Source organism: Coturnix japonica, chromosome 3 (assembly GCF_054131305.1).
Source record: "Coturnix japonica strain WE chromosome 3, WE-NBRP24, whole genome shotgun sequence".
Taxonomy (NCBI): domain Eukaryota; kingdom Metazoa; phylum Chordata; class Aves; order Galliformes; family Phasianidae; genus Coturnix; species Coturnix japonica.
Genome location: NC_140665.1, coordinates 71213059 through 71233315, shown reverse-complemented (window position 1 = coordinate 71233315; position 20257 = coordinate 71213059). Strand labels below are relative to the sequence as shown.

Below are 20257 nucleotides of genomic sequence, written 5' to 3'. Positions count from 1 at the left end.
TCTGAAAAATATTAATTGTGGACACTGCAAAACAGAACACCTGCTTTCTGAAGCAAGAAAATGACGTCTTCAGACCTCTCCGCTAATCACAATCAATGCTAAAATGTGTTTAATTTGCAATCTAATGACAATTGCATTATTTCTCTAGCAATAATAAAGCAATTATGCCTATCTAATTATCAACTGTCATCTGCCTTTCCCAGCTATGTTCAAAGAAATAGCTTGTTTTCTTACCTAACTAAATTAACTGTTAATAACGAGTTTTTCAGTATGCAGGGAAGAGGAAGTACATCAAACCTCTAGAGATAAAGAAAACTAAGAAAGAGATACAAAGAAAACCAGACAAAAGTGGAGTTACAAGAAAGTGGAGGTTTGAAAATGAAGGCAATTATGTTCAATTTAGTGACACTAACAGGAAAATTCTAAAGATAAAAGCTGATCGGAATTGGGAGTGAAAGTAATAACAGTATATTTAAATGTCAGGAGAACTTGAAATTACTTAAGAATCTCAGAAATAGCACAATACTTGTGAAATAGCCCTCTATTACTTAGTTTTACTTAGCTATAAAATAAGAAACAGCAGCTGTCTAAAGGTATCCTGTATGTAAACCATTGAAATGACACAAAGGTCCCATATCTTCAAGTAAATGATGGCATAACACTAACATGATAAAGTCTGCTTGGTGCTGTTCTTTGAAACGTTGCACAATTATTTGGCAATATACAAACAAACAGATTTTAAAATAAAAGTTAGAGTTCCACCAAAACACTTTCAAATGCTATCTCAAAATTTGATATGATGATTGAAATAGAAGTATAATTAAATGGTGCTTTCTGGTGTTTTTATTTCCTATACAAATACATTCAAAGTTCCATCCCAAAAAAGAATGTATAATAATGACACCATAAATTATTGTTACCTTCAAAAACTTCAGGTGCCATCCAAGCAGCACTTCCCTTATTGTTGGTCATGTGTGTTTGAATATCACAGGCTGTACCAAAATCACAGATTTTTAGGACTGTCCCCCCAGCTACCAAGAGCAAACTGTCAAGGAAAAAAGATAATTAAAAAATTCAAAGCTGTAGGATGAGATAGCCCGATGATAAAACACGGAATTTTTTATCCCAACAATGATTCTAATACAAATGAGCATATAAGGCTTTGCTTCTTGATGCTTTAGTTTTGTAATGTGAGAAGTAAGTTGTCACTTATTAGTTGTCACTTGTGTCTAATCTGAGCATGTAAAACAGTTTTTAAATAAAATATATTTCATCATTTATTGATATTACTACATCATATATACTTCTTCCATGCTACATTTTAAGTATTCTCAGGCATAGCAATCCACCAAGCATATACTGATAAAATTTAGTCTTTTGGATGGGAGAGAATGAAAAACAAGTGCTGTAAAAATTTTTGCCCAAAGAACGATGATTAATACTCCCATTAACGTCAGTCAGTGTAGTTATTTAAATCTTAATCAAAACAGGGGATACAAGAAAGAATTCAATATTCAAAGTGTGACTTCAGGCTGTAATTTTATCTGGTATAAGTGCTGGCTCCCACCAAAAGTGGGTGATCCTGAAAATCTCTGTTTCCATCAAACCTGTGGAACCAGATCTGAAGGTTGTACAGTTCTAGGATGAGTAGGATGAAAAAACTGCCTGGACAGAACATACATTCATTTTTATTTCAGTGGTAAGTGATAAGAGATTTTGGCTAAGGATAGTGGAATGGGCAAGGGAAGATAGAATAAGACGATCATGTCAGATTAAATATGACATTAAAACCAACCAACCGAATACTCTCTTACTGATTGCCACTGTGTTGTAAAACTGATGCTTTACATGCGTCTGTTTAGGAGTCCTATCCCTATGAAAATGCTCTCCTGTGAGAAAGGATGGGAGCAGAATGTTTTTCTGGTTTAAGAGAAATACAGTGACAATGGATTATTTCCTGTACTGTGCACCATTACTCTGTAACTGAAGCTTCAAACACAGTTTTCATTTAAAATACAGTACATCCAATAGATGTTGTATCAATTAAAGGTCTTTGTATCAAATACAATGACATTATTTAGAGTGATCTTCAATCCAAACTCTAAGAAAAAATGAAATACGTGCAATAAACCTACTTTGGTGGTTTCAGGTCTCTGTGAATTAGGGCCTTTGGTTTCATACTGTGAAGATATGCCACTCCTTGGGAACACTGTAAACACCAACTCATTGCGTGTGCAGCAGTATAATGAGGCAGAGGTTCAGCACCGTGCAGCACTGCAAAACAAAGGCACAAACTAAAAAGAACTTTATTGCATATTACAACAGATACAGTGGAGTTAAGAACAGTCAGAAAGCTGTACAGAACCTACATACTTATCACTGAAACTTAAAATACTCTTTTGCAAATTGTTAAATTAATAGAAATGTCAAACTGATATCTAAGTTTTAGTATGTTTTTCCTAATACTTTTTATTAGAATTCTGCCAATATAAACAATATGATTAACAATATGAAAGAAGTTACTTTTCTCAGGAAGAGGTAAAGTCTGTGTTAAACAACTATAACGGGAATTTACATGTAAGTGAGAGCTTTTTAGATGAAATTTTCCACAGGAAAATCTTAAATGACTTTTACAAATATCAATAAACAAGTTAATGGGCTTAAAAGTAATTCTTAGAAGCGCACATCTTTTTCTTCAAAATTCATTTAAAATATATGTATGAAGTGACATTAGATTTTAGATATTTTCCCCAGCACCGGCACCTCAGCTCCAGGAAGACATATTAAAATGATACTCACCATTGTATAGAGAACCTCCTTCAGCATACTCCATAACAAGACACACCTTTGAGGGGACAAAAAATATGAATGTTTTAAATGGAGGGACAGAAAACAGATTTTGTAAACCAAAAGTTCTTTGAGAGGATCTGCAATGCTCCACTCCTAAGCTAAAAGAACATTCACCTGTGAGGTAGTCAGGCTTTAAGTAAATACAATTTAGCTTAATACTTAATTCCCACTGTAAGTTAGGGAATAAGGGAATGCACTTTCTTCCTTCCCTCAGTCATCTCAAAAATCAAACGCTGTCTTCACACCGCAATTCATTTGCCTTTGCTACTTTCTCAGAGTGGCTTTCAACAGTTTTAAATACTATGTCAGAAGAATGTGATTAGTTCTAAGAAAAAAGCAATTCAGCATTATTTTAACCAATTGTAAATTCCACATTAGAATCAGTTAGGGATGTATTTTTCCTGTGACTGTACTTGCCCTTCTGCTTTCAGAATTTGTGAGACTGTTTGCAGCTGTGGCATGAAGACAGCAAATCCTGGAAACTGCATATAAGAGAACAGGATCTGATTTCCAAGCTATGATTGCTAATATATATAATTTCTGCCCTGTTGATTTGCAATTAATAGGACTATGAGGCTGAATGACACTGCAAATGTAATAACGCTGGATGCCATTTTGACAAATTGAAATATAAACAGTGTTTAAAAATGTTTTTATGGGATTTTTATGAAAAAATGTATATCTCCTAACCGAGGAGAGAAAACAACAAAAAACACAGCTGAAAATATCAACCAACCTACACACCTCTATCTATATCTGCACCAATAAACCTTTTTGTAGCTTAAGCATGCCAAATCTATATAAAGCACACTTTTTTTGTATAGAAGTTACACATTTGCATGTTGATGCTTACATACGGTAAGCGAGTTACCTTTTGTTGACTGACAGATCTATAACTTACTGGGTTTAGACAGGCTCCATATAACTTGACAATATTGGGATGGTTTACTCGTGACAGTTGTCGAAGCTGCAATACAAATTACACTTAATTTCAAACCAAGGGAAAAAAATGCTAACACTTCATTTTTACATTCTAATTCATATAATTAGAATTGTGTCTAATTTAAACTGAATTAAAAAAAAAAAATTCAAGAAATGAAATTTAAAGATTTTTTTTTTTTTTTTTCCTGGTGTAGTAAGAACATTAAAATCATAAGCATTGTGCAACTCTGGCTTTTTAAAAGTTTTGCTGTCTTGTGCCCTTCCTTCAAGTCAGACTGCCTAACCTCATAAGCAATCTGAATCATAATGGCCTTACAAACAATAAAGAAATCTACTCCTCTGGTAAAAAAGAATGCCACAAGCCTGTAAAAATATACTTTTGAGTTTGATGTTAATGTAACACAGTTCTAAGAGTCTACTGCTGCTTGTTCTGATACTGTTTTGAAACACATCTACTACAGAGAGGAGACTACTTTGCACTGAATTTTTCTTCACCTTTAGACAGAAGGAAAGGCAAAAGGAAATCTTTTCTCCTTTCCATAGACTTCTGAGACAGCTTATGCTTTTTGACATTCAGTCTAGGGATCTAATGGTATTTTTTCTGTGTACTTTGGAAGTTCTAATAAAACTGGAATATTAGATCCGATGCTTGCACTGTGTAGGCCTTCTTGAATCCTAGTAATTCATTAAAAAATTCTGGAATTCTCAGATCTCCTTCTAACACAAAAATTCTAAGAGAGACTCATTTGATCTACTCAGCACTAAATTAGACTCAAATTAGAAACACAATGGTAAATGAACAGCATTCTTACATACAGAGAACTGTATGCAAATATGCTTTCTTTACTCCTTAAATGTTACATTTGTAGTACAGTGTCTGAGAGATCTTTCAAGAATTTTGTTTATCTTTAACACTGCAGATTCTTATTAAGCAGCATGACACAAAACACCTCATTTAAAATACCTAGCTCTTAATTATAGAAAATATTATACATCTTGGGAAATTTATCTGTATATCTGAACTACTCAAAATCATTCAAAGGAAACAGACACTGAATGGAAAGTGATTTGTCCTTGAATGGTTCACATGTATTAACAAACCTACACACAAAAAATGACAGCATGATTCAAGCTGCTGAATGAAGATTCTAGCTCAAGCACCTGGAAGTCTTAATCAGCTCCAGGATACTAGTGGTTATTTCATCAATGACTTGACTTCACACTGGAACAGAATCCAAAAAGTGGTGGTTCCCCTGCCTCTCTTTTCCTCTTTCCTTCCATTTTTTGTGGGGGTGAGCTAAAGGAGGTGCAGTGCACTCTAATTGTCCTAACTAGCACTGTACTGGGTACTATAGGCTGCAAAGACTTTGTAAAACATAGTTTTTAATACTCAAATTCAACATGCAAGGAAACAAAGCCCTGCCAAAATCCATGACTGCTGAGAAACTTACTGTACCTCTACAATGAAGGCTTTTCTTTCAGATTCACTTTCTATTTGTTTAATGGCTACATCCTTAGCTCGCCATTTTGCCTTGCAGACCACACCAAAGGCTCCTCTTCCAACAACCTAGAGCAAGAGGATATAAAACACTTCAGTTAAAACTTGATATGGTTTAATGTTTTGCTCAGAATTTCACAAAGATAATAGAAACTTATCTATCTTCTCTATTATGTTATCCTTGCTATAAATAGAGGAAACCAACCCTCTTAAATTAAAATGCATATGCAAAAAAAAAAAAAAAAAAAAAAGTACAGAATTATCCTGAAATCTGGATGGGATGTTCAGTATGATCACAATTATCCTTCCACTTTCTTGCAGGTCCCTCAATAATGTAAGAAACGTAAAATTTTCCCATAAGACCTGTGGGTAAGCATAGTGTTTGCATAATTACGCTTTCTCCATTGTTGTTCATGTCTGTTGGAATCACATTGCCTAAAGGTAATACAAAGCAAGACAGGAGTTATAATCTCCAATGCAGTTTCACAGAAGCTACAGTAGCCACTTCACTATACTTTGCTATCCAAGAAGCCCTTAAAAATAAAAATAGAAAAAGCTTATGATGAAGCTCATTGTTTAGAGCAGTTCTTACAAATTCAGCATGAGACAGAAAGCAGGATAGAGAGAAATGTCCTTCCTCTGTGAGGTTTCCTTTCATTTATAGGTGAGTTATAAAAACTGTAAACTTCAATTTCAATTCTTTTACTGCACTTTTTTCAGGGGAAAACCAGCAATGAACAGAAACAAAAACAAAACATTCATGTGCAATTTAAAACTGAAACAAGACCATCACCAGCAGTGACTCTAGCTTCTATCAGAAAGCAAAGACAAGTAGTTATATACGTATATATGTGCCTGATAGAGGTGGAGAGGAAGAGGAGAAAATGGAAGGTATAGAAAGACATAAAAGAAGATAAGGGATAGGAGCTCCTCAAAAAGAGTGTGAAGCAGGTTTGAAGGATGGGGAAAGAGGAAAGGTAAAAGGGGCTGGGCAAGCAGGTCTCACATTCAGTAGTTGGCCATAGCAGCATTCCGGTGTTGTTGGCTTTAATAGCATTCTATGCTTGTGCTATTAGCCCTTGATTTTAAGTAATTACATATGTATCTTTGTTATGCAACAAAGCAGACACTTACAATTCAATGAATGCTTTTTTTGGGGGGGAGGGGTGGGTAAAGGCGAAGAAGAGTGGGCAGAGAAAATAGCAAGGGTGGAGTGGAAGTATTTAGCAATGTGATTATAATAACAGTGTATTATGGCAGAGTTTAATTTTACTAAAATGGGTAACACACCCACATGAATATTATTTTAGTTTGAAAAACAGACTTCCCAAAATTACATTCACTCTTCACTAAAGTCATATTTATTTATAACTTTATAAAAAAAGAAAAAAAAAGGAGTGAAAAGATGCTTTGGAAAAAGAATAGTAGAGAATAAAGAGAATATTCAAAATAATAAAATAAAATAAAATAAAATAAAATAAAATAAAATAAAATAAAATAAAATAAAATAAAATACAAAAAAGAGATGATAAAAGACAGACGAAATGTTTAAACCTGAAAATCTGATACTGCATCCATGTTATAAACATTGCAGTGATTCTTTCAGGATTGTTAGTGAAGTCACTCAACAGTCACTTAAAAGAATGACTTCTTACAAGTAAAATGTAGCTTGGAGGAGCTCAGTGAGTAACTGCACATTCCCAATGCTTAAACAATGCAAAGTGCCTGCTGTCTGAATGCTCATCCTTTGAGGCAGTAATATTTAATGGTTTTACCTCAAAATATTGAGATGTCCCACTTGTATAGTAGTAGCTTGGAATGTAAAGTAGATGTGAAGGCAGCATAGTGGCCAGGAATGTGCAAGTGCCAGACTGAATCTGCCAAGGCTCTTTGTCTATCAGGCATGAAAACTATGCTCTGGTGAGGTTCAGCCTACTAGATTTCAAAACAAATACACCGTGAAGCTGATTTCCCCTGAGAACAGGGGAACAGAGGCAGATATAGCCATAGCTGCAGGTACGTAGTTCAAGACCTGCTACAATTCCATGCTAAACATCACAGAATCTACAATCTAAGGCCCAATCTGAAGAGAAAAAGAAAACAACCACGATTTTTATATTAAGAAAAGGAGTATGTGAGATCTTTTTGAAAAGTCATTTATGGATGTGAAAGACCCAGGAATGGTGATGAACAGCATTTTTCTTTTCTGGTTTTCTTTATACTCTCAAAAATATTTTCTCTTCTACATCATAGCACAGACACCTGGCCTTCTCACCTTCACCCACCACAGACTGAATCTACTGGAGGAGAACTACAGCATTTCCACTGCATGCTGTATTCTGTCCCCCCAAAAAAGATACATGTTGACTGTGATGCCTTTCTTCAGCTACAGTGTAGGACCAAGACTCTTCTCATGAAAGAACGGACACCAATTATTTTCTTGCAGCCTACAAGAGAATTTGGAAACCTGGAGCCAAACAAATGGTCATTTACTACAGAAAAGTAAATGGGAAACAGTGAGTCATCTGAAGACCTTAAGACCCCAAAGTCTATTTTGATAGCTCCTCTTCTTACTTAGACCATATTTCATATTAAAAAAAACCCAATCTGTTACTGACTTTGGTAGCTTCCCACCTTCTTCCAGTAGCACAAGTGAGCTGTCCTTCACAACATCTCTCCACATCCCTCACAACCAGATGGACAGTTTATGAAAACTCTCGGTCTGTTGGTGCACTGTAGGACTGCACTTCATAAAAATGCAGATTTACTCAACATGTTGAGACCAAGATCATCTACTGAGCAAGGGACACTTAGATTGCAGCCTGCTCACAGCACAGCAGTTCTAAGGAAATGCTGTTAAACAGAGCAGGATGTCACAGAACAACACGTGCATGAACTGCTCTGGCACCACCAATTCAGTTCCAAGTCTTCTGCTATTCTATAACAAAAAGATACCCAAACTGATTGAGTAACTGAGAACTTTGTCCTCTGCTTATGGAAAGAGAGCTGTGCATATGATTTGTCCTAGCTGAAGACAACTGACAATAAGGCTGAGCGAGTCTCCATTTCTACATGTACCCTTACCTTTAGACCCTTACACCCTCAATGTTTTTTGACTATAGCTTATAGCTCTGTTCTATTCAAAGCAGTGATGTGGAGAAGCCACTCAAAGATACTTCAAACCCTTCGAAAGATTTTGAAGATATCACATGCAATCCAAAGACATCAGATAAAATCCAATGAAAAATTTTGACCTTTTTAAATTTTTTTTTTTTTTTTTTTTTTTTTTAATTAGCCTATATCATTTACAACACCTGACAAATGAAGTTTATTTTTGGAGAGGCTAGTTGTATCTTTCCTTGCTGAAAAGATTTGTGTATTGATATGTTTCACTCTCTACAACTACCAGAAAGTAGGCTGTAGTGAGGCAGGGGTCGGCCTCTTCTCCCAGGCAACACTGATAGGACAAGAGGTAATGGCCTTAGGTTGCATCAGCAGAGGTTCAGGTTGGATATCAAAAAAAATTTCTTCTCAGAAAGAGTAGTGAGGTATTGGAATAGGCTGACCAGGGAGGCAATGAAGTAACTGTCCCTGGAGGTATTCAAGAAATATGTAGATGTGGCACTGTGGGACATGGTTAGTGGGTATGGTGGTGATGGGTTGACCATTAGCCTAGATGATCTTAGAGGTCTTTTCCAACCTCAGTAATTCTGTGATTCTAAGAGATTTACAAATATATATAAATATTAGTAACAAATATTTCTTGCATTTGATTTTACAGTCAAATCCAGCCCATAAGCCAATACAAGAGTATACTTTGCCCTGAAGATGAATTTATGACTATCTGCAGATCTAACATCAACAATCTGTAAATAAATGCTACAAATCAGATGCACTTGAAGATCTCCTACCAATGCCTGATGAAAAATAAAAATAAAAATCAACGTCAAGTGCAAACAGGAAGAGTTTACCATACAGTGCAGTCAAGGTTTCATAACATTTGTCAGTGACTTGGTGCCTGCTTGTGTAGAGGCTTAAACTTCAGGGAAGGAAAAGAATGCAATAAATATTTATCTGGGATACAGGGAAAACAGAGAAGAAAGAGCAAGCATTAAGAGCAATGATGGATTGGATACAAAAGTTTACTATATATGGTATCCCACAGTATGTCTTTCTTACATAATGGGGAAAAAATATTAATTGTAAAAGACAATCTTTATAAACAACAGAATGAATCCAGTGGTGGAATCCACTTTCATTTAATTTTCTTCCATTTATGTATTTGCCAAACTTACTCTTTAAAGGACCAAGTGTTGGAATTTGTCAGAACTGTTCAACAAAGGCACTAAGTTTCCTTCAATACCGTGCACTGGAACTAAGTAACTTAATAGCACAGGAGGGAAGCACTGTTTGAACTTTAATTTCTTCATGCTCATTCCTTCTTGCCCCCTGCTGTTGGTGCCACACCATATGTTTGGGCAGTAGTGCATATTCTGAATTATATGAAGTACAGTTAATGGAATTATTGACACAACAAATCAATAAACAGCAGTTGATCCATGACACCGTGTACGTTTGGAAAATGATCTAAAAATAAACACATTATTTTGGTAAAAGACTTTGGCCCTTTAAATATCTTATAAGATAGAAAAGGAAAATACAGGGCAGATTACGGGTTTAGAAGTAGAACACTGCTGCTTCTACTAATCCATATATTAGTTTGTCAAGAATCACTGAGCTAGTACGTGACACAGACATTTTGAACTAGCAGAAATGCTTAAAGAGCTTTACAGACCAAAAGGACTGTACCTGAATATATTGTCTCTATAAAACTCATACCAGTAAAAAATTATGTTTTAGTGTGTGACAAAAAAACATAGAAAAAGAGAGTGCCATTTGCATGTTTTCCAGATAGTGTATTTAGAGACTTATTTAAAGAATATGAAGCATACAAGATCCATGGAACAAACATTACCTCTGTCTCTGTGTACAAATAGTATCAAATGCTGTACGTAAACAAAGATACATGATACTGACTGGTAAGTATGTAGACCATACCCACTGCTAAGAATGTAGACTAGAAATCATGTAGGAAAAAGAAACTGCAGATATGTTAAGGATGTATTTTGTACCAAGGGACATGAAAAGTATGTTCCCTAAACGAATAAGAAAAATGCATAAATGAAACTATGTGTATTCAGAAGCACTATCCTCCTATCAAATGTCAAAACCTTACAAAGATTAACTCCAATTTTATATCAGCTGTTTTCTATTCATACAAAAGTACAGAGAAACAGTTTTTATTCCTATCCATGAAATTTCCACATCATTTAGCTCTGTATGTTGGATACTTGGTGCTTTTCTTCCTAAAAAAACACAGCTGAATATGCAAGACAGCAATAAAATATAATAACTCCCTGGTTAGCATACAGAGTATTCCTTGGAGAACTGTCTTCATCGTTTGCAGCATCTACAATACACTTTTGTTTATGATTATGGGAAGCAAGACAGGCATTTATAAATTAACAAAATGGAACAAAACCCATGCTGCCAGACAAACAGCAGTCTCTGAAGTATCCTTAGAGTCCGTCCATCTTTTTTTATTGCTGGCATATTTGGAAATGAAAGATTTAGTGAAACATTTGGAACCCTCAAGCATCATGCACAATAAAAGATGGAGAAAAACTTAGACAGCTCCAAAAAAGTGACAAAAAACCCAGCACAAAAGCCCTGAAATATATACCTAAGTTTTCTATCATTCATTTAGGCAGCATCAAATTCCAGCTACTGTTCCCCTGTGCTTGTTATGCTTTATTAAGCAGGTTGAAGGAAACTGGCCCCATGCCATGAATGACTGTGGCCAATACTCTGCCAGTACTATTATGAAGGAACTCAGATCTGCCAATTCTGACAGATGAGTTCTTTGACATTCTGAGTTCCATTTGCACCAGTGCTCAACCCAACTCTAAAGATTTCTGTCATTTTTGGAATGGATACAACAAAGTCCTACAACTCCAAAAAAACAAAAAAAACACACACACACAAAAAAAAACCATACACATCATCAGTCCTACTGATATGTAGATGTCGTGTCTACTTTAAGTTATGCAGAACACTATAAGAAAAAAGATTTCTTAAGGAAAAAGCAGTGATTAAAATCCAATTTGTATTCTTAACTAATATACTTGATATCTGTTTGCCACAAACTGATGCTTGCAGTCCTTGTTAATTAAAGCAGTGTCTATTGGAGTTGGACAACACTGTGCAGACATTATTTAGTGACTTGGCTAAACTGAGTTCAGTTCTGTTGTAAGAAATCACCCTCTTTTCAGCTTCTTTTCTGCTTACAGAATATCAAAATACCATTATGTTTATTTCTAATGCGATAAGTGTTTCTGGAAATTGTTTGGTTTTTTTTCTTAAATATACAACTCCCCACATATAGATAGCTCACCCATTCTAAGAAACATGTGCAACTCATGCAAAGATAACAGTTTATCAGGTTATACCTTCATTCCAACTTTCTCCATACTGACAGCCTCAAGAATTGAAATAATTACAATTAGCAGTAATTTAAGAATATTAACAAAATATTTGTCCCATGTTCTAGTATTAATCTTTTTGTTCTGTTACAGCAGCATAGATGGAAGATGCTAGACAAAATGCTGCATATAGTAGCGCTCAAGGTAAAGCACTTCAATATAAGCCTGGCTTGCTGGTCTTAGAAATCAAATAATCATTGGGCAGTCAGTAAAGTAGTTCTAGAATCCAAGTAAGGATAAGTAAGGGATACATGAAGAACATCTTATTGTTCTATTTTTCATAGGGAAAGACCCTACCCCATATTTCTGAAAGCAGTTACATTGTCATTCAGTTGTGACATTACTTGCTGTGTTAAGCATGGATGTTTATCTCAAATAAAGTTTGCTCTCACCACTGGCATACAAGAGCATGTAAAATTACTTTTTCCAAGCATTCATAGATACATGCATAGAAAAAAATGCGAAGTCTTACATTAATAGCTTAACAGACTGTTAGCGATTTTCTAACGCTTTATTGCAAGCTGGATTTAAGCCATATGAAACTGATGCTGTGTAACTTCACCTATCAATTCACACTCCAGTTTACACTTCAGTTGTTTTCTCATGTAGATTTATAATGAGAATCCTTGCTGATTTAACTTAATATATATATATGTATATAAATTAAGTAGTCCTATGATTAAAACAGAATTACATTTAGACTAAGTCTGAGAAATTCTGGCTTATGCTTTTGCCATCTACTCATTTTTCAGCTTTGCTAAGGGATGCCAACCTTTGCACCTTAAAGGTTTATTTTCTGGAAAACATGAGGCACTGCAGATGTGTCTAACTTCAAATGGATTCCTAATAACTACCCTGAGCTCTCTAGAACCAAACTTTTTTTAGTCAAATCAGATATCCAAGAGTATCGTTCAGATCTCAGCTCACACCTGCAGTTCTTCTCTATGCTCCTTTTAGTTGTGAAGATTTCTGGAACAGATATCCTATAACTGAACACAATCCTCCAGGGTCCATTTTTATAAAAACAACAAGTATTACATGAATATAGTAACAGTTTCATGTTCAACGGTAGTTTACACAATACAGAGTTGCCTTGCAGCTTAAGGAACAGAACTGGTCACTGCATCTCATTAAGTCTGTAAAGTTAACTACTATAAAGGGGAGTAAAAATGATGTCTCGATGACTTTCTCGTACATACATCTCTAAAGTGTTCCACACCCAGATTTCAAGGATCAAGACACAGTTTTCAGCACACTTCTCACACAGCTGATGAAATAATTTACCTATTTAAAACATATCTAATGAAGGTAAACTGACTTCTTAGCTGCTAGCTCCTTAATTAGGTTTGCTAAAATCACTATTTAGAAAGCTTACCTATTCATCTTAAAGAAAACATTTCCTTCACTCCCTCTGAATTAACTGCTGTTCAATTAGATCACTGAATGCAAACTTCAATACTTCTTTATCATGAGAGTGTTAAAAACACTTTAAAATAGTTTTGAACTAATGGAGATTTAAATTAACTTGCAACTGAACAAACATGGTGATGATTTTCAACGCATCTACGTCATGCAGTGCCTGGGCAGGACCAGATACTTGATGAGATGTGCACGTTCTGGTTGTGCAATCTAAATCGTACATGTTGTGTGATGAAGAGGTTTGCATTTTGGCCACGTATAAGACTGAAGTCAGGTTACACGATGGAGGAAGGGCTGTGGAGTTTCAGGAAAGAGTGGCAGGGAGCTGGTTGTCAGAATGATTCAGAACCAAAGTCTGGGTACTGCTTAGATGTGAACTCCTCTAAGAAGAGCAGAAAACATTACTTCAGCTATATACAAATCAGATATTTTTTAAAGCAGACCTACTTGGCTTTTCCTTGTTAACTCAATTTCATTTATATTAAGTTTTCAGATAAATTCTGCAGTTTTACTTATTCAGCTTGTAGTGATTTGTCTGTGTAATAGGAAAACTTGAAAGGATGTTCACACAGTCAAAAGGAAAAAGAAAAAAATGCTACATGGTAAAGTAGGGAACATTCCTGTTGAGCCCAATTTTTAAACTGTATTTTCCCTTCCTGGTTTTGAACATGCTTCCACTGTGATGCATCAACTTTGATTTTAACTCCAACTCATCCTTCATTATCATCTCCATATTTTTGATCTGTGCTCTTCTAAAAATGAAAAGATTGCTTGGTTGGAGACACGTTTGACTTATGGGAAGTAACACTGCAGGATTGTTGTGTAATATAGTCACACGTGTGGCAGATAAAACAAAATATGGCATATTCTCAATATGATCAACTAAACCTAGATGGAAGTGCACTCATGGATCTCACGTTTATTAGCAAGGACTCAGTGCCTGCAAGTATTTCAGAACTTCCATATCTATTAATAAACCCGTGGCAGAGGAGAACTGCTATCTGCTGACAAGACAGCCTTGATAATACAACAGCAAAGCTATGATTATACAAGCAATCATTTGAGTTTCCACTGTAGATCTGTTGACACTCCAATTTGAAACATCTGAAGCTCATCAGGTACATAAAAAATAGACCATTTCAAGTACTTATAGCCAGATAAAAACCTTTGAAAGCTTCTGAATCTGCAGTGAAAGTACTGAAATTTTTCATCAACAGCGTATGGTTTGTTATGACTGTATTGTTGTTGGAAACTGCACCATCAACTACATCTATGAACACCCACACGTAAGAACCATGCTTAGGCCTTGCTTTCCTTAATCCACCTGCTTTAATGTAAGGTAGATCTTAACTCTTCCACTGTGCAATGACATTTAGATTGTATTCAGCGCTATGGTAGCCCTGTTGCCTAATAAGACTTTCTTGTAGGACAGGTATAAAAAGCATAACTCAAAGTGTTACAACAGCTGTCAGCAGCCTTCCTCATGACAAGAACACTTCATCAGGGCTCCCTTGCTTATATTACATGAGATTTGTCACCTCCAACAGAAATACTACATGGAGGGTAATGCAACAATCGCATTAAATAAAGCACAAATTACTGCTTAGGCATCATATCTACAAAAATGTATGTACATATGTTCCTGTCTCTGCAAGTGTAAGTACGGCAAGTATGTAGGGCATATCCATGCCCTGAATGCTAAAACTCAGAATGATAAGTTCCAGTTACACCAATTACACGCTGTGCAACTCCACATTTCCTACAAGTAAATGGGAATATAGCCCTTGCTAATAGTCTTTCCAAGGGTGCTGTGAGGATTAAGGGTTTGCACAGTGTTTTACTCATTCAAAGTGTTATGTGTAAGGCATTATATGTACTACTCACTTTCAGGAGCCATCACAGAACAACTTCTCAGGCTGGCTAAATTCCTACCAACTTTATTTCCTTCTTTGGGTGAGGAAAGCAATTTCTGCTGAAAAAAACGTGGTTTGATCCCTGCCCATCAGTAAGTGATGCACAAACATCAACACATTATCAAATGATTAAAATACTTTTGGTTCCCAAACACCATAAAATACTCTCATTTCACAACAGTTAAACTTATAAAGTGAAGAGGAAATACTAAACAGTAAAAAAAAAACCAAAAACCCATAATGACTGCAATATACAAAGAAGAGAAAGGCTATCTTCTGGAAGGCATTAGGAGAGCTTCCAGTGTCTGCAGTGGTGAAAGCTGAAGGTACCCTGATGCTATCCAAATACATCACAAACTGCTCTGGTGTTCTACTGAAATACCAAAGACTTTGTTTCCTGAGCTTTCCCAGGCCATGTGAGCCCAGTATAGTGATTATGACTAAACCAGTGTCTAGCATGTCACTCAGCGTGAGATAGTGCTTGTAATACCCATGAAAGCTACTACAAATAGCTAAATTTACTTCCACAAGAGTATCTTAAGGAAAAGAATATATATATATATATATATAAAATTACTGAGAGACAATAATCAACTAATAAAAGCACTGTTTCAGCAGTCTTGGATATCTCTTTGGCCCTGACCACAATCTAGCCTGAATAAATTCAGCATGTATCTGTGTAATGCAGAGGAGAGAAATCCAACAGGAATATTTTGTGTGTTTCTGAGATTTGAACACCCCTGCAGTAGATATATGTGCTTTAGTAAAGGACTCAAACTTTACCAGCTACAAGAAATCCAGGAGGCAAAACAGCAGGTATGAAATTCCGCACTGTACCACAGTTACAACTTCAAAGAACTTCAGAGAGTCACTTCACTGTGAAACTTTGTACAGAAGAGGGAGATATACTATGGTACAAGGTAACCCAGTGCCACTTCCTGGGTAACAGTGACAAGTCACAGATGAAGTGTTACAGATCTACAAGTGCAACATAGTCAGCCTATGTTAAAAATAAGATGTGCATCAAGTGTTGGAGTTGTAACTTCAGTAAATCATTGGTACCGATGTGATGAACATACATGCAACGATGCAGTTAGGTGGCAAAAGGAGAATGCAGAAACACTCAGAGATCTGAAAGGAACAATGAAATTAACAGTTTCCCCTCGTGACAGCGCTTGACAACTCTCCATACTAAAACGGGTGGTGGTGTAGGAATTTTGAAGCCCAGAACGAACTGGGCTAAAATAAAAGCCCACATTGCAGCCCCTCGCTCTCGTGTCCTCAATAAGCGAGGAACCTGGCACCTGCACACCTTTCCCTGCCCGGTGCCAAAGGCTCTGGCTCCCAGAGGGGCATACAGGTACGCACCGAGAGACCCGCAGCGCCGCGACCCCTTCTGAACACGGAACGCTGCTCGGACAGGCGGCCCTGGAGCGGGCGGCCCTGAGGCAGGCGCCGCTTCGCGAGGCCGCGCCGGGAGAGGCCGGACTGCCACTCACCTCTTCCACTTCGATTTCTTTGTAGTCGATTTCTTCGAAGTTGAGGACGGGGGGGGTTTCAATCATTTCAGCGGAGGCGGCAGCGGACATCCCTCCTCTTTCACCTCGGGGAGGAGAGGCCAGGGCAGGCCGGGGGCCGCGCTCGGTGGGCCGGGCCGGCTCTAGTCGGGGCGCGGCGGCGGCTCCTGCCCTCCTGCAGGGCGCAGGTCGGCGAGGGCCTGGCCGAGGCGCCGCCGCGCAGGGCGAGGCCGCATCCGCGGCGGCCGCGGGCCTCAGTGGCGGCGGGCGGGGGCCCCGCCGGCGGCGCCGCCGCTCTGCATCCCGCGCCCTCCCGCACCGCGCCGCGCTACACCGGCCGCCCTAGGCCGCGGCCTCTCCGGAGCCTGGGAGCCGCCTCGGCCGCAAGTCCCCGGCGGAGGGAAGGGGGCGCCCCTGGGGCCGAAGCCGGCCGCCTCCGCCCGCCCCGGAGGCAGCAGCGGGCGAGGGGCCGCGGCGGGGGTGGGGGAGCCGCTTAGAGCCGCGCCGCGGCGGCCGCTGCTGACATCAGAGCCGCTTCCTGCCGCCCCGGCCTGGGGACGCGGGGGAGGGAACGCAGGGGGAGGGGGCGGGAAGAGGAAACGCGCCGGCAGCCGCTGCTACTCAGGCGGCCGCGGAGGGGCCATGGCCTGGCGGCGGCACCGCCGCTCCGCCCCCCGCCCCGCCGCCCGGCTCCGCCAGGGGGAGCTCCGCCGGCCCCGCTTCCTCTGCCTACAGCGCTGGCGCCGCGAGGGGCGGGCACGGGTGGCGTGTCCCTGCCCCGGTTCCTATCCCGGTGTCGGCAGGAAGAAGTGCGGGGTGTTTCGGGCCGCGGCTCTGAAGGCAGGAGCACAGTGCAGCACTGAGCTGTACAGCAGCACTTTCTCACGAAAGTATGTGTGTAGGAGGGAGGCGGGGGAGCAGAAGGTAATTTACTGGTGTAAACACATAGCAGACAAGGGATAGGACTGGGGAATGAACACACACCTCCACCACTCCCTTTCCTGTCCACAGGAAATCCAAGCCTGTCCTCCCAGCAGCGAGTGCCTGCTTGCACTGCTGGCTTGAGCAACGCATCTGTATCTTGGTGATCCATCTCCCAAGTGTAGCGTTTAGAGCTATCTACAGTGTGAAACATATGGTGGGACGAAGTGAGTATGACTCATGTGTCTCACTGTACATAGCCCCAGCGAAGTGCGTTCAGTCTCCATGCTATGTAGAAAAGTTATGCCACTGTAAAACACTGTTAATAGCATGTAATTTTAGTAGATTCGGTGAGCATTCATGGCTTTCTTGCTGAAATGTTTGTACCTCACAGTGATGTCAAGTAAATGAGGTAGGAAGCTGATTTACAGAATAAGTCTGAAAAAGCTGCTTAAGCAGTTAACTAGAAAATAGAAGACCAAGGAGGAATATGTGCGGTAACCTACTATCGTGATGGCTCAGATGGTATTAGAAAAAGTGGAATAAAAGCACTCTTGTCACAGTTCTTTTGTGTGTGTGTGATAGATCGTCACTTTGTGTTGTTTGCTCCCCTTGTGAACTTATTTATTTATTTATTTTTAATCAGCTTTAGTGATATGTTCAGGATTTCCAAGTGTATAGCAGCCCAGAAATCCCCAGACAAACTTTTGTGACGCACGCATCAATTGACTGACATGATCAGACTTGCCTCTCAGACATATTGGATTGGTGTTATTGCATTGTGCAAGTGACATTTGTCCGCATGGGGAATGGACTCATGTCCTGATTACGTTGAATTCTTGTTGCTTCTAGTTTTTTCAATGTATTTTGCTCTAGAAAGATCTGAAGATGCCTGGGTTACAAATGGAAAGGTTTATCACAAAATCTGGTTAATACCTTCTTCATGCAAAAATGGGATCACTCAGAGCTCCTAGTTTCTCAGAGATTATAGTCAGGTTTACATAAAATCATAGAATCACAAGGTTGGAAAGGACCTGCAAGATCATCTAGTCCAACAGTCCTCCCTTTACCATACCAACAGAAAAAAAACACTAAACCATATCTCCCAGCTCCCTATCCAGACACCTCTTGAACACTGCCAGGGATGGTGACTCCACTACCTCCATGGGCAGGCCATTCCAGTGCCTGACCACTCTCTGAGAGAAATATATTCATAATGGCCCAGGTGTTCTCCAGATTTGTAGTTTCTGGATAATTAAGAACTAGCACCTGCTTATACTCAAATGTATTTTTTAGTTTTGCCTGCATGAAAGGCACCGTTAGTGCCAATCTTTATTGCAGTGTGACATGGAGTTCTCTGCAGTTGGGTTAGAACTAGATGATCTTTAAAGTCCCTTCCAACCTGATGCCAGTCTAAGTTTCTGTAATTCCACAGTGTTGCAAATCATAGAATATCCCCATTGGAAGGGATACACAAGGATCACTGTGTCCAACTCCTGGTTCCACACAGAACCACACCAAAATCCAACCCTATGTCTGAGAGTGTTCAAATGTTTCTTGAACTCCATCAGCTTGGAACTATGACCCTAAGGGGGCCTGTTCCATGCCCACCACCCCCTAGTTAAGACCCTTTTCCTAATACCCAACTTGGCCCTCTCATAAGCACATTTGTACCTTATACCTACAAGTTAACAGGAAGTACACCACTAGTGTACAAGCAGCTACTTAGGTTCTCAGTGTGCAGTCTACTGGCTGTTGGCAAATTAAGAATGAGTTTCTGAGGTTTTGAGAGATTAGGTCAGGTTGGAAACACGGTTATGATATTTAGATGTCTCTCATATGTAGTGCTGAATGTGTCACCTCAGTACTTTTTTGCCTTTAAGACTGAGATTCAGGACAACACATAGAGTCAACCAGTGGCAAAAATGGGCCTGAATGAAGGAAATGATGTGTGTACATCTATCACTGCTGTTCTTGATACCTAGACCATTAGACACAATTCTGAAATTACTTTTTTTTCTGCTGTTGTTGTTGGATTTAGGCTCACATGTTATGCACTGGGGAAGGTAAACTACATCAGTGCTTTTTGGAAGGATAGCTAAGTGTCTTTAGATGGTGGCTGGGGTGTCTGGTAATAATAATTATTTGGCTTTCTGTTAGTTTCATAGCCCCCTCTTGAGGATATACAGCAGACAAACAATAGTTGTTGTCTTTTATATTTTAGTAGCTTGATTCCTCTATAGCCTTTTTTTTTTAATTTTATTTTTCGTGGATGAGAATTAAAAGCACAGAGGAAAGCATTCCAATTATAGTTGTTTGCAAGGTTCATTTCCTTTCTGAAATTGATGTAAAAATATGTATCTTGAAAATAATGAGTTCTCCCTCTTGTGAAAGTGGAGTCATCATTATCAAAATGTCAGTGTTATGATGATCAGATAGGATTTTAAGAAAGCGGAAATTTTGCTGCTACTTCTTTTTCTTTTCTGACTGACACAGTCTTAATTAGCCATGTGTTGGGTTTGGGGACTGATTATAACTTGTACACTCCGAAATGGAACAGTTTTTAAATATTTACTCAACAAACACATCTGAAGGTTGAAGGAAAAATCACTTGAGTTGCATTCATCAGAGGCCTTAATAATCTGTGAGAAAAGC

At 38.6% G+C, this 20257-nt stretch overlaps 1 protein-coding gene across 16 annotated transcripts in view; it reads right to left on the bottom strand.

The window, feature by feature from the left end:
- Positions 1 to 17435, bottom strand: part of MAP3K7 (mitogen-activated protein kinase kinase kinase 7) — a 47013-nt gene extending 29578 nt beyond the window's left edge. For 11 of the 16 annotated variants that reach the window (XR_014944161.1, XR_014944160.1, XR_014944158.1 and 8 more), the window contains exons 1-6: positions 16664 to 17351; positions 5249 to 5359; positions 3722 to 3817; positions 2800 to 2845; positions 2136 to 2274; positions 921 to 1045 (exon numbers count right to left, since the gene is read on the bottom strand). Coding sequence is in view for 12 of the 16 variants with exons in the window: in XM_085541899.1 (XP_085398025.1) it covers positions 921 to 1045; positions 2136 to 2274; positions 2800 to 2845; positions 3722 to 3817; positions 5249 to 5359; positions 16664 to 16753 (607 nt within the window). In the remaining 4 variants the exon portion in view is untranslated. Of the gene's footprint in view, positions 1 to 920; positions 1046 to 2135; positions 2295 to 2799; positions 2846 to 3721; positions 3818 to 5248; positions 5360 to 16663 lie in introns of all 16 variants that reach the window. The other 5 variants (XM_015858920.3, XM_015858921.3, XM_085541905.1 and 2 more) reach the window with 3 other exon arrangements.
- Between the last annotated feature and the right edge of the window lie 2822 nt (positions 17436 to 20257).